The 15,636-nt window shown below is 38.1% G+C and overlaps 1 protein-coding gene across 1 annotated transcript in view; it reads right to left on the bottom strand.

Moving 5' to 3' along the window:
• The window catches only part of MRC1 (mannose receptor C-type 1), a 106,512-nt gene that overhangs the window by 61,791 nt on the left and 29,085 nt on the right, over window positions 1–15,636 (bottom strand). Inside the window, exons 4-6 of the mRNA XM_049881900.1 lie at window positions 15,043–15,207; window positions 6,103–6,216; window positions 2,804–2,950 (exon numbers count right to left, since the gene is read on the bottom strand). Coding sequence (XP_049737857.1) covers window positions 2,804–2,950; window positions 6,103–6,216; window positions 15,043–15,207 — 426 coding nt within the window. The remainder of the gene's footprint in view (window positions 1–2,803; window positions 2,951–6,102; window positions 6,217–15,042; window positions 15,208–15,636) is intronic.

The following is a 15,636-nucleotide window of genomic DNA, read 5'->3' on the forward strand; positions in this document are numbered from 1 at the left end:
CATATTAAGCAAACATACAAAGAAACAGGTGAAATGAATTTTAATAATATATTTATATACCCCATATATCAAAAATATGATCAAGAAAAATAACGAGACATTTTACATTCTTTTTATTATACCAATTCTTGGAAATCCAGTGCGTGTTTTATACTTACAGCACATCTCAGTTCAAACGGGCCACACTGCATAGGCTCAGCAGCCATATATGGTTAGTGGCTACGGAACCAGACGGTGCAGCTCTAGGGACCCAGGAATTATAGACAAACACGGTAGTTTTGCAGCAGTATACAAGGCTGAATTCTTGCCTGAAGTCATCACTAATCATCTGTGCTACATAATTTGCTCCTAGCTACGCTTTCCAAGCTCTGGCATATTTGAGCTCATAGATAAGATTAAATGTTTAATCCAGGCAGTATAGAGATATTCAAAAACCAAGGTCAAGTGAATGTTAGCAAGTGCAACGAGGTGAGGCATGGTAGAGAAATAAGAGCAATTTTATTGAGTGTTCGAGAATATGAGCAGAATTACACAGGAGTATATTAATATTTTCATTTTACAGGTGAGACATCTAAAACGGGTAGGCTAAGCAAGTAGATCAAGTTACAGAGTTCTGCCTCCTGTACCTGCAGAACTCTAAAATAACCATTCTCCTCCTCCCAAAAGGAACAATTCCAGACCTTCTGAAGGACAATTGTATGGGCTTTGCCAAGAAGGAGGGCTGATGCTGTGGTGTCCCTATGGGTAGATCCCTATGGGAGGAATACCAGTTGCCATTGAGTTGACTCCAACCCATGGCAGCCGCATGTCTGTCAGAGTAGAACTGTGCTCCATAGAGTTTTCAATGGCTGATTTTTCAGAAGTAGATCACCAGGTCTTTCTTTCCAAGAGCTTCTAGGTGGACTTGAACCTCCAACCTTTGTGTTAGCAGTTGAGTATGGTAACCATTTGTGCCACCAAGGGACTCCAATGGAAGGAATAGAGCAGGTGAAATACAAAAAAAGATTGAGATCTTCCTGAGAAAAGCTACAAGCCATAGTAGGGATCCCCTAAAGTGTCACCAGTCCCAGTTACAGGGACCCTCATCTATGTCCATTAGAGAGCTTGGCCTTGTCTGTATCTATTAAAATTCTATTAAAATTTTTAACGTACCTGCCCTTGGAAACTCTGTGGGGCAGTTCTACTCTGTCCTATAGGTTTGCTATGAGTCGGAATCAACTCAAAGGCACTGGGTTACCCTCTGATCCAGCAACTCCATCTCTAGGAATTATCACATGCATGAAATGAAAAGTATATAAAGTTATCTATCACAGAATTGTTTGCAATAATAAAAGACTGAAAGTAAGCAAAAAGTCCATCAATAGGGGACTGGTCAAAAAAATATATTGTCTCTCCATGCAAGGGCTACTGTGCAGTCATAAAAATGAATGTACACTGCTGGAGGTCACCTATCAGCCAAAAAACAGAGTGGCTCATAAAGTAAATAATACAGCACTGAGTACCGTGCTCCTCTAAACAATAATCTTAATGAGACCTAACAGTCAACATTTACCCTAGACCAAAGATGAGAAGGTAAATGAGGATAAGGAAGCTAGATTAATGGAAACAGAACAACCAGAATGGAAATAATGAGAATGCTGACACATTGTGAAAAGTGTAACCAATGTCACTGAAAAATGTATATAGAAATTGTTAAATGAGACCCTAAATTGCTATGGAAATTTTCTCCAAAATCACACAAAAAAATTTTTTAAATGAATGCAGGAACAGTTTATGGACGATAGGAAATGATATCCCAAACTGTGGTTAAGTGAAAAAAAAGAGGGTAAAATTTATGTGTATAGTATGCTGCCATTTGAATAAAACAGACAAAAACAATTACAAACCTATTTGTTCATACATGCATAGAATAACTCTGTAACAATGCACACCTAGAAACAAATATTCTCCAGGGAGGGAAACTGGGCAGTTAGAGATAAGAGATGGTAGGAAAACATTATTATTTATCATTTTGTCTCGTTTGATTTTTTAGCCATGTCAACTATATTTTTAAATATGTAGTAAAAAATGTCACAGAAAAAAAGAGTCAGATTTCCCAAGGGGGGAGAAAATTAAAGAATTAGGTATCCCTCCAAAAAAAAAAAAAAGTCATGGTAAACAAAATGTAATTTGTTTGTTTTTAGTCAATTTGAAGAAAGGATGTATTCTTGCCTTAGTAGTCTAATTCTTCTATTAAAGTTATAATAGAGAGCATAGAGCATAATTGGATTTTTTTCCTGTAGTCTAGCCTAGATACAAAATTCAGTTCCTACCCTTTGGATATTCCTGTGAAGACTTCAGTGTAAGATGCTAACTAGCATTGGGACTCAGACCCTTAAATTATGAGGATGTTAAAAAAAAAAAAAAAAAATTTTTAATAAAAATATTCCTTTTGGATATTAATTTCCTCACTTGGACTCTAGTTTTGTCATTTGTGCAAGTTTTATGTATTCTCTGAATATCTGTTTCCTCATCTGTAATGTGTGAACAATAATACCTACAGCGTAAGTGATAAAAAAAAAAAAAATTTTTTTTTATATCAAAGGCCTGACACCATGCCTGAACACCACAGCACACTCACGAAATGTTAGCGACCAGTAGTAGTAACCAATGAAAAGAAAGTTCATAAGAGTGTCATTATGTTTACCCCATAAATTATCAACCAAACCTGTGGAGTCATTTCATGAAGTTATGAGTAAGTTATAATTTCGTATATCTTTAAATTCTAACGTTTTACACACTTCAGATCAAATAGATCACTTACCTGAGGGAATAACAAAAGGATTCAGAGTAGTGTTGCCCTTTTTACAAATATAGCCTAGTTTCTGAACGCATTCCAGATTTTCCCATTTAGCATTTTTCCCGGGATTTAGTGACACACAGCTTTTTCCAGGTTCAGTTGATGGGCTTCCTTTGAGGAAAAGGAAACATTAAATGGGATTATTACAGACATTACAAGTAGAAGGCCCTACAGCCTCATGTCTTGGTCTCTAGGATTTAATTACTCCCATTCTGTCTCTGGCTACAGGTTCACAAAAAAAAAAAAAAATTAATGCAGAGCAAAAGACAAGATGTCTATTTTTTTTTTTTTAACTTGTTCTTGGATCATCCCAATGTCTAAAAGCTGATTATATGAGTATAATTTTTTAAATAACTTTTTTCACAATATCCATTAATAAAACTCGACCTTAAAACTTGAACTATCTTCACAATGGATTATATTATGTATCATAAAGAGGCACCAAACAAACAAAAAAATGCATGATGTTATAAACCAGCCGTGTTAGACCTTATAAATAACTACTCAAAATTTAAGTATCAGGCTAAAGAAATCTCTAAGCATGGGAAAACTTCTACCATTAGAGAAGACTGGAAAGAAAAACAAAGGAAAGAGACACCGGAAGCAGCAACATACCATACTAAATGACGATAACTGCTCCCAGAACTAAGACCTCATTCTCAATGTTTGCAGTTCAGCCTACTGAAGACTATTTCTGATGGCTAAGCCCTCATCCCATTTCTTACTGGAAGCTGATTATCTTTGCTAAAGTAGTGGATTGATACCCATGTTTCTCTCTCTTTTCACAACTCTGATGATGTTGTTGGGTGCTGCCAAGTCAATTCCAACTCATAGTGACTGCATGTGATAGAACAGAACTGCCCCCATAGAGTTCTCTTAAAACACCCAGTGCCATCAAGTCGATTCCAACTCATAGCGACCCTATAGGACAGAGTAGAACTGCCCCATAGAGTTTCCAAGGAGCACCTGGCAGATTCCAACTGCCAACCTCTTGGTTAACAGCCATTGCACTTAACCACTACGCCACCAGGGTTTCCAGAGTCTTAGCTGTAATCTTTATGGGAGCAGATCACAAGGTCTTTCTCCCACAGAGCTGCTGGGTAGATTCCAATCACCAACCTTTCAGTTTGCCGCTGAGCACTTAATTGTTGCATCACCAGGGTGCCTTACTCTGATGCTATGTGACTTCAAAACCAGTGCTCTAAAAACTAGCTCCATCTCACACCTGCAGACAGGGTGAGTGAGTCGCATTCTGTCAGTGACTCTGCCTTGTGACTTTTGACATGAATATAATCTGAGCTTGAACTTCACATTCCCTTCCTGATCTGGTCTGTAAGGTTTTTAATCAGAAATTTTTAAAGATTATTTGAATAACACACAAAGAAAAATAATTGTTAGTGATAAGTGTAAAGATGCTTTTAAAATATGTTGACCAACACATTTTGGCCTTGTGACCAAACAGCTAACAGGTTAACTGATCTTACAGACAGGAGGCAGTACTAGAAAGAAACTTTCAAGAAACAGTAACACATTTTATAGCTATTACTTATTAATATATTCATTAGTAAGTCATCTTATATATTTATTTAATTACCAATACAAAACCACTGCCAAAACCGTAATATATCAGTTGGCGGTCTTTGTAAATGCTTGCCACAAAAAAAAAAAAAAAAAAAAAACCCGGTGTCGTCGAGTCAATTCCGACTCATAGCGACCCTATTAGGGCGGAGTAAAACTGCCCCATAGAGTTTCCAAGGAGTGCCTGGCGGATTTGAACTGCCGACCTCTTGGGTGGCAGCCGTAGCACTTAACCACTATGCCACCAGGACATCATTTATATAAAATATCCTCACTTCAAATGGGAACGCATTTTAATAGGTGTATTACAGTTAAGTACTCAGTTGAATGCTTGACTGAATAATTCATGCAATAACAATTTCTAATATTCTACAAGGTTTCTCATATTGGTTTGAAGAAATTCTCATACTATTTCAGAGGACGATTTAATTTTGCACCTGCTTCTCAGGAACTTGGTTTAATAAGGAAGGGTGTTTCTTTTCCTTTCTCATTAACATTCCAATTTCATTCCTCACCCTTACATAAGGTAACCCCCAAATTTTCTCACTGAACTCTTAGAATAACCGAAAAAATCCAGTGCCGTCGATTTTTTTTTTGACGGCACTGGTTTTTTTGGGTTATTCTAACAAATGGTTAAATATCATAATCATCACCTTCAAATTAACTGATTTTCCTAATGGTTTGCAATTCCTTAATAAGACAGAAGAATAAAATCGGACCCCTAATTGACAACTATTGTTGTCTAGGAATCTGACTGAACCCAGCTGGTATTCTTCAATGTAATTTGATTGAGTGCCGCCTTGTGCATTCACAGTAAAAAAACAAATCAAATCCTCAGCTATAAAAAGGACATCATATATTCCCTAGCAATAATGTTTACTTGCCCCGTTCCAGAGGAAAACAGAAATACTAGTATTCCAAGACTCTAGTGGCAGCCATGTACCCATCGTGCATAAAAGGAATACATTGAAAGTGGAATTTCATAGAAAATCTAACCCATTTAAACCAAAATGGACCCCATTAAAATTCTCTCCCACATTTTCGCATCTGTTTTGAATATTATATCCTCAGATCTTCTTTAATAGCATATATTAATATATATAGAAAATGGAGATTTTTCTAAGCCAAATGCAAAAATCATTCCGTGGTTTTAAAAAAGAAGCCTGACCATATGAAAGAACACCATATTAGTATTGCCCACAGCAGAGCTGGCAGGTAAATATGTGACCCATGTGCTCCTTGTCTCCCTTCCCACACCCATAGCAGGCATCACTGATGGTTTGTTTCACTCTTTCCTGATAAGGCAAGATTGGAGGTGGGGGATGTCTTGAAATTATACTCACTAGAGTGCCTCAAAGAGCTCCTAATACGACGAACAAGTTTGTCATCATCGGCCTTTTGTTTCCTCTGATTAATTGTCTTATGAAAGACTTACATTTATTAATTTAGTCTTCTTTTGTGTTATGCTTGTTGTGTGTTATGACAATTTAGAGTAATTAGTTCAGAGCAGTTTCTGTCCTCCAAAAAAGTGGGCAGATTTCAAAGCAAGGTGAGAAATAGATGGCATTTGATGAAGTCCCCCAATTCTCCTCTTTTGAGGTCTATATATGAGATCATAAAAGCCTCCAGGACAGCCAACTGAACTACTTTTGCATGAATTCGACCACAGAAAGGCTTAACCCTACCTGGTAGCCAGTTCAAATATCGGAATGGACTGCCCTCACTCCACTGCCAGCCACTGTTGAAACTCAGACTATTAAGTCCAATCCAGAGTCCTGAAGTCAAGGAACTGGTTAATCCTATATAAAGACAAAAAGGCAAAAACTGACATTCCGAAAAGACAGTGAAATCAAATCCAGAATTAAGTACTTGAGACAAAATGTATTTCATAGAAATAACAATAATTATGCCTAACCTTTCTCCTTGGATTGTCCTAAAAATCTAAGTACAATTATTACCTCCATTGAACAGATAAAGAAACTGAGGCTGAGAGTGCATACGTAAGCTAGTTAGATTCTTGCTGAGGTTCCAACCCAGACTGACTGACTTCAAATCCCATGATCTTGACCACTACTGTATACTTTGTCAAGGATAGCATGAGTGTGTTTCTCATTTGGAGAAGATTTATGTTTAAGTATCGCCAAATAATGACTTTTTACTTCCTTTTAGAGCAAAAATAAGATATATTTTTTATATAAGTCAAAGTTTTCTATCATAGAAAAGTTTAATAAACAATTCAGTCTATCATTTGGTAAGTTATTACTGCAACCTCATATTTTGGACCTAATTCTAAGAATTTTATTTTACAATATATTAAAAGTTAAGTTTCCTTATTAAAATGATGATTAAATTCCAGACATTAAATGTTTCTACTAACACAAACAACCCTTTATTTGGGCAGCTAATAAATCACCATTACAATGCTTCAAACTCCATGCCAGGCCTGATGTGGAAGTTAAAAAACAGAGTCCGTGTGGCCCTCAGCCCACCCATGCCACTCCAATACGTCATTACCTGTATCTTTTTAGGGAGGCTTGGCGGCGCAGTGCTAAAAGCTCAGCTGCTAACCGAAAGGTCAGCAGTTTGAATCCAGCAGCCCCTCTTTGGAAGCCCTATGGGACAGTTCTACTCTGTCCTACAGGGTCACTATGAGTCGGAAGTCACTTGACAGCAACAGGTTTTTATGTCTTTTTTAAAAACCATAGACAAGCATTCTCTGTTCTCTGCACACTCTTCTAGTTGATCAAAGAGAGCTAATTAAAAAAAAAATTTCCTTTGGCCTTAATAAGATACACACCTATACATGCTGGTAAATATAAATAGACTAATTTACATTTACTGTATATTATATCTTCAGTTAAATCTCTTAAATGCTAAGAATTACCACTTACTAAGCGTGAACTACATTCCCAGCACTGTGTTTGCTCATTTAATCCTCACAAACTATGAATCAAATACTGTTATCATCATTTTATAAATGTGGAACCCGAGACTGAGAGTTTAAAAGACTTGTACACTTTATAAATGGCAGACATGAAGTCTGAACCTAGGTTGAATGACAATGCAGCTAGACTCTATTGTTCTGATGTAACTACAGTTCTGAGGAGCTATCTCAGAGTCACTAAAATTTACCTCCAATTTTTCATCACCTTGCAAATACACACACACAAATTATGTATATACGTTATATATTCATGTCACAAACGCAAATGAATAGAGGTAGAGCGACTCAATGCCAAAAAATCACACCTAACATTTATTAATCATCCCAACTCCATACGAGCACTGATCACTTTCTTAGGGGTCATGTAACCCGAATGTTGCGCTCAGTTTTTTCAGCATTTAGCAGACACGGCTCTTACAAAGAGAGAACCCACTTGAAGACATTGATTAGGCTGATATCGGTTAGGTAGACTGATGCTTGGTAAACTAAATGGAATTCAATACTGGAGTTATTTTCTGGAAAAGACAACTTCTTGTGTGATTTTTTAAAAATAAAGATAAAATATAAATGAGATGAAATTAAATACTGGCACGTAAAAATCAATGAAAATTAATTCAAACTCACTTATTTTCATCAAGTGTTCTAGAAAAAAAAAATTTTAAGAATGGGCAGAAATTTCACACAGGCAGTATGCTTTGTATATCTTGGGAGGTAGCTAGTCCAACTCCTTCATTTTACAGATGGACAAACTGAACACCAAAACCCAAACCAAACTGTTGCAGTTGAGTCAATTCCAACTCATTGCAACGCTATAGGAGAGAGTATAACTGCCCCACAAGGTTTCGAGACTGAAATCATTATGGAAGCAGACTGCCTGCAAAGTGACCGGTAGATTTGAACCACCAACTCTTTGGTTAGTAGGTGAGCACTTTAACCTTTGCACAATTGGGGCTCCTTATATTGATGGAGGAAACCCTGGTGGTGTAGTGGTTAAAGGCTACAGCTGCTAACTAAAAGGTTGGCAGTTTGAATCCACCAGGCACTCCTTGGAAGGAAACCCTATGGGGCAGTTCTACTCTGTCTTATGGGGTCGCTATAAGTCAGAATCAACTCAACAGCAATGGGTTTTGGGTTTTGGTTTATACTGAGGGAAGGGGGTTGGTGGTGGTGGTTAATAATTTATCCAGAGTCAAGCAGAGGATTAGTGGATCAGGATTGAAACTCAGGTTCAATTAACTGTTCCAATGGATTCAAGAGACATTTAACTTAAATTTGCCTCTGATTTACTATTATAGTACCCTTTCTAGGTAATTTTAAATGATGGAACACCATGAACTAGGCTGATATCTTTGATAAATATCATTGCTCCCTAAACATTAGCCTCTTCACTGCCCTGTGCCAGAATACACTCCTGCCATCTGCTGCTGAAGCCTCGGTATCTGGTTCTCCAAGGTTGGAATTAAAATAGACATATAGTAGAAATATTCATTATAAAGGTATGTCCAGGACATGACATTATCAAAAAGGGAAATCTTTATATTTGTTTTGTTTCAAATCTCTGGGATGAGCATCATCAAATATGACTGCACTGCATTCTTTAAAAAGAGACAACACTGTTTTCCAAGAAAGTGATAAAAAATGATGATCTCATACTAAATCAGTTTTATAGTTGCTCATCTCATCAATGATTTCCTTCTGTTTTATTAATTATCTATATATGGTTAATTTGAGTACTATATTAGCCTTTATGTTCTCTTAGGATACATTAAAGAAACTAAAAATTACTGTCCCGTCTTACTCATATAAATAGAAAACTTACAAGGTGTCAAGAGGAGTCACCTGTTTACCAGCCTCTGCCTGAGAAATGTCACTCTGGATCAGTGTCAGTTTGACTTAATACGTCATGTTAATGATCATTACCTTAAATCCTATGGATATTTTACAAATTTTTTTCATTAATTCTTTAAAGTTATACTAACTTGAATACTAAATATGTCTATACTTCCAGAGTGGTATACTAGAGGAAATGTCGACAGAGGCATTTCTAAAATGTTATACATAGCTACTCCCAAAATTAATTACTCTGGTATTTTTTTAATGTTATCTGTTAAAAAAAAAAAAAAAGTTTATTTAGTTTTCCAAACCACAATTCACTGATTGTACGAAGAACTGAAATAGACTTTGTCTGCTATTGTTTAATTAAATTACTATTTGCCATGATGAGAAAAGATAGTAGCTCTTTAAGGGAATTATCTGTTCTTTGATATTACTCATCTGTTCTGGGTACTTCCAGGCCTCTTTTGAGGAATCAAAGCAATTAATAGACATGAAGTACTTAAAATGGGGCTTAACACATAGTATGTACTCAATAAGTGTAAGCTATTACTACTACTGGAGTCACTGGGTGGTGTAAACGGTTAATGCATTTGGCTGCTAAACAAAAGGTTGGAGGTTCGAGTCCACCCAGAGGTACCTCATAAGAAAGGCCTGGCCATCTACTTCTGAAAAATCAGCCATTGGAAATCCTGGGGAGCATAGTTCTATTCTGATGCTCATGGGATTGCTATGAGTCAGAATCAACTCAACAGCAACTGGTTATTGCCATTACTATTATTACCATTATTATGATTAATAACTCTATATCGCATTAGGGTTTCCAAAAGATGCCCTTTGGGAACAAAACTCTAACCTCATGTTAAACATAACTTCATGCAGATGAGCACTGTTCACAAACTTTTTCTCTCAAGAGCTTTTGTCATTTTATAAAGGGGCAGACCAAGTTTTCAGGGTTGTAATACAAAGCATCAATTCCACATGCTAATTTAGTTTTTAATTTTTCTACATGTAATATCCAAAACAGTTATATATTTATTTTTGAACTTGGTAATAATAGAAGATGTATTAATGTCCAATATTACATGGATCTTTTTATTTTCTTTTCTACATTTTTTTTCCAGCCAACACCAAAGAAAACTAGCAAAAACAATCACGGTAACAAGCCAGTTTCACTTCCTACATCTTATTTCAGTTCTGTAAAACCCAATCCTGTACGTATGTAGTGACGAATCTGATTCAGGAATTGAGGATTAAATAGAGTATCCCAACATTTTCATGGTAAATAAAGTATTCCAACGTTTTTCATGGTATCCGAACATTTTTCAAGTGAAGATGATGAAATGCCAGAGGGTGATATAAGAATAGGTTGCCGGGCAGAAACATTTAGCCCTGCAGATAATATGAAATCAGATTGCCAGTTAAGAGTAAATGTACTGGAGCAAGGAGATCTTGATATCTTAAATTTTAGTTAGCCCTCTTGAAACCCTGGTGGCATAGTGATTTAGAGCTACGGCTGCTAACCAAAAGGTCGGTGGTTCATATTCACCAGGCACTCCTTGGAAATTCTATGGGGCAGTTCTACTCTGTCCTATAGGGTCTCTATGAGTCGGAATTGACTCAACGGCATTAGTGCCTAGTTAGTACTCTGGGAGCCCCGGAGGGTGCAAATGATTAATGTGCTCAGCTAATAACCAAAAGGTTAGAGGTAGTAGCCCATCCAAAGGCACCTTGGAAGAGAGGCCTGTCCACTTCCAAAACTATGGAGTAAATTTCTACTCTGATAAACATGGGGTCACCATGAGTCAGAATGACGCCATGGCAACTGGCGACTGTAATGAGTGCTCTGGGGACCACCAGATCACAGCTTGCTTTCAGTGAGACCCACCATGGTGCCGTGGATAGTTCTTGTTGTTCTTAGTTGCCATTGAGTTGATAGTGACTCATGGCAACCCCGTGTGCGCAAAGCAGAACTGCTTCATAGGGTTTTCAAGGATGTGGCCTTTCCGATGCACACGGCCAGGCCTGTCTTCCCAGGCACCTCTGGGTGGGTTTGAACCACTAGCCTTTCAGCTAGTAGTCAAGCATTCAACCAACTGCACCACCCAGGGACTGTGACATAGAAAGACAGGACTGAATTCTAATCCAGCTATTTTCTGAACATGAGGCTTTAGGCAAGTTTCCTAACTTCTCCCTTCTGTTATCTCATCTATAAAGGCGAGGATGATAATATTTATGTGCAAGGTTGTGAGCTTTCAGAATAAAGCCCAATGCCTGGCACACAACAGCTATTCAATAAAATGGCAGTTAATTAGATCTCCGAATCAAAACTGGCTTATACATTTTTTAAAAAATGATAGTTACTCCTCAAAATCCTCACATAAAGGAAATCTTATTTTAAAACTATGATTATTTGTGGAGACTTTTTTTCTTCTTCATTTTAGGGGTCTGTGGCCCCATATATAGAGTGGTTCACACTCCCCTGACTTTAACATTATTTTTTATATTCTTCCTCAATGTATCCAAAAAAAAAAAAAACCCAATGTCTACCTTCCCTTCAAAAAACACAAAATCCTTTAAAAAAAAAAAATCCCTGTCAAATAGTTTTTTTCTCCCAATGTTGATATTTTAGACTCAAGGAAAAGCAGTAAGCACTACAAATCTCATTAGTCAGTCTTATCCAGATTCCAGTTAAATTTTGCTGACTAAAATCCTGGAGGTTTGGATAAGATTCAAAGAAGTATGGAGGTTTACTGGGCATCTGAATCCCTAGGGGCTTGTTTGCTCTCCTGAGGGACACAATAATAGCACTTGCTGATTAGGAAAGCATTTCCTGCCACCAGAGCCTGATAGCGGAGGGAGCCCGGACCAGGAAGTGAGTGTACAGATGGGTGAGGCTGCTGGCCCACGGCAGCTGGTGAAGAAAGTAAAAAGTAACCTGGTCTCTGTCCCTTAGCGTCCAGAAAGCCCAAAACAAGAAAAAATCAGAAGAGGTAAGATAATACAACCTACCCAAACCAAAAAACCAAATCCACTGTGGTGGAGTGGATTCCGACTCATAGTGACACTATAGAACAGAGTAGAACTGCCCCATAGAGTTTCCAAGGAGCGCCTGGTGGATTTGAACTGCTAACCTCTTGGTTAGCAGCCCTAGCAGTTAACCACTATGCCACTAGGGTTTCCTAACACAACCCACAGATTCCTTAAAAAAAAAAAAAAAGAGTCAACTGAAACCATTTCAACTCTTGTATGTTTTTCTCTTACCCAAGCAAGGGTGTACAAAAAACATCAGGATTGCCTTGACTAATCTTCGCTATTCCTATCATCATCTATGGGGTTATTTTTTGTTTGTTTGTTTCCCTGCTGGCTTCTCTTTCCTGTTATTTTACGCATGGTTGTAAATATTGCAAACAGTTAAGGCACTGGCTGCTAACCAAAATGTTGGAGGTTCAAGTCCACCCAGAGGTACTTCAGAAAAAAGACCTGGCAATATACTTCCAAAAAATCAGCCATTGACGGCCCTGTGGAGCGCAGTTCTACTCTCACATACACGAGGTCACCATGAGTCAGAGTCAATTGCACAGCAAGTGGTAACTGGTAAATACTGATCTCTCGGGGTCTTTGTCCCAGTATTACAAAGGCTCCATAGAAGACACAAAAGGGGATAGTGCAGCAGACTGAAACGTAATCCCCTTCCTGAGGCTGTGTGTGCCTTTCCCTTTCTCAATCTCCTTAATAATAATTTAGGGGCAATGTGTGTCCGTTGATGAAACATATCATCTGAAAACAGTTGGGAAACGTGCTAGAAAATGAGGCAGGGCTGGGGGCATGCTCTATTCCTCCTATTCTAGCCCAGACCCCAGGACCTTACCCACAGTTATGGCCAGCACGACTTGTTCACACACACTATCTCCTTTAACACATGAAGGCCCCGAGGCATAGTAATCCCCAAGATCATCATCCTCTTCCTAGAGCTGGGACCCAGACTGGCTCCAGAGTCCATATTTGTAACTCCTACCCTCTGCTCCTGGAGTCAGTCAGGAGGAATTTGTAGACATGGCTGGTACAGTAGATACTAAAACAGTGTTTTGCCAAGTGTGTTCCCCAACTACCTGCCTCAGAATCACCTGGGAAGTTGTTAAAAATGCAGATGGCTGGGCCTCACCTCACACTTAACTGATCTAGAATCTCTGATGATTGGGTTCGGCATCTACACGGTTAAGGAAGTTCCCGGGAGACTGATAAGGAATTTCATGTTTAAGAGGCATGCACTTACTGTGTTCTTGCCATTAACTGTCCAGCCGTCTAAAGATTAGGCTGAATTACTAAGTAATTGTCTTTATTTTGCTGCATCATCATTTGCCAGTCAGCAAACATTTATTGAGATGCTCTTTTTTGGAAGGTTCTCTGCTAATCTCCTTGGGCGGGGCATAAATATTCACATGACAGTCCTTGTTTTCAGCCGTTTCTCCCTCTAACCCATTCTCCGCACAGCCTTTAGTTTGCTTGCTTCCTGGTGCTTATTTCTCAATTGTTTTATTCATTTATTTGATTACTTGTTTATGTCTGTTTTCCCCATTTGAGCTTAAGCTCCATGTGGGCAGAACCAATCTGCCCTGGTGACACTGTTTCCATGGGACCTCGCATAAGCCTCCCACACATGTAGCAGGCGTTTTGTTGAATGAATGAATGGATCCATGAATGAACAAAAAAATAACAAATGAATGCATTTATCCCCTTCTGGGAGAATAGGACATATACATCACTAACTATAATAAAAGTGATGAGCAAATAAGAAATCAAGATGGAAACAGAGAAGACGACTTCATGGAGAAGATCACATTTCAACTGCATAAAATTTGAGGTATTCCAAAAAACAGAAATTCAGGTAGAAAAAATGGCATGAGAAAAGGTGTGGAGGTGAAAAAGTATGAGACACAGATAAGAAACACAGATGTTTCTTTTATCAACACTACAAAACGCAGGAAGGGGAACAGTAGTAGGTAGACAAATAATAGCCTTTGAATGTCAGACAATTATGTGATGGAAAATAAGAAGCCACTAGATCATGGTAGTCATAGGACCAGAGACATATTAATCTAGTAGCAGTGTCAGGGTGAATTGGAGGGAAGGGATTCTGGAGGCAGGAAATTGCCAATGCATTTTCTTTCAGACCCGTTTCTGGTCCTAATCTCTCTGTTTCCCCAAGTGTGGATTTTAGAAGCTAAAACAGATACTGTCTTCCCATGCAAACATTAGCCCGTTTAATCTTAACATTCCTATAAGACCAGATGTTTAAAAAAAGAAACATTGTGGAAAGACTATCAATAAGATCTAAAAACTAGTAGAGTCTGGGAATTACAGAGACAGGAGGCAAAGAAGAATCAGAGTTTCAAAGCAGCTATTGACTCGTCCCTGCTTGTGGTGGCAGAATTTCATTTTATCACGTTCAGCTATATGATGCTGATGGAAGACCTTTAGCTTCAGGTCAGACCTGGATAGTGAATACTTGACCAGTATGGTACCACTACCCTGTGTCCAAGAGCAACATCACTTATTGATTGTGCCATCTTTTACTCTGAGCCCAGATTAATCCTCAGAATCCTTCTCAGCACAGGGCTCTAGAGATTGTCACAACCCATAGAACAAAGTTGGCTCATGAGATGAAACCCATTTGCCAAGTGTCATTTCCAGGTTGCAGATTCATCATACCATCGACACCATCTGCTATGGCCTGCCTCTGTCATGATGTCTGTATCCACTGTGCTGCCCACTTTTAAGTTAAACTACATAAAGATAAAATAACCGTGATTTCATTTACAACTTTGTTTCCTTTTCACATCATTACCTGTCAGGTATGTTTGCTCATGTATCTCCGTGATGCTCAACAGTTCAGCGCTCTGTTGTTGGCAGCTCTTCCTCGCCTGATGCCAAGTTAAAGCCGATTTGGAGTTTATCTGATAGTAAATGCTAGTCAACGGATCTTTATTCCATAAGCTCTCACTGCCCTCAACTGCAAGAGAAGTCAAATGGAAATCTGCTGCATAGAAAAAACTTTTAGTGAACAATCTTTTTTCAAACAATCCTAGCAGCATCATTGCCTGAAGCATTATAATTTTTTAAACTTATTTTTAAAGTGCCTAGGAGATTTTGTTCACTCCTGAAATGAAGAGGGGGAGTTTTCAAAGGATCAATGACATGCAATCCCTTTCATGTCCCTAAAGAAAGAAAAGGAGGCATCATCTCCCTGTCTTTCCATTGGGGCATCTGGGATCAGATGAGTTGGCAAGTGAGGAAATACACTAACTAAGAATAGAACTACCAGCCCAGCTTCTAGCAAAAATAAAAGGGAGAAAAGAAAATGAATATATTTCTTCTCTCAGAAATTAATATGTTTCCTGAACACCCTAGTTTGGTCTTTTTAGAACCACAAGGCATTAGA

This window comes from Elephas maximus, chromosome 4 (assembly GCF_024166365.1).
Source record: "Elephas maximus indicus isolate mEleMax1 chromosome 4, mEleMax1 primary haplotype, whole genome shotgun sequence".
Lineage (NCBI taxonomy): Eukaryota > Metazoa > Chordata > Mammalia > Proboscidea > Elephantidae > Elephas > Elephas maximus.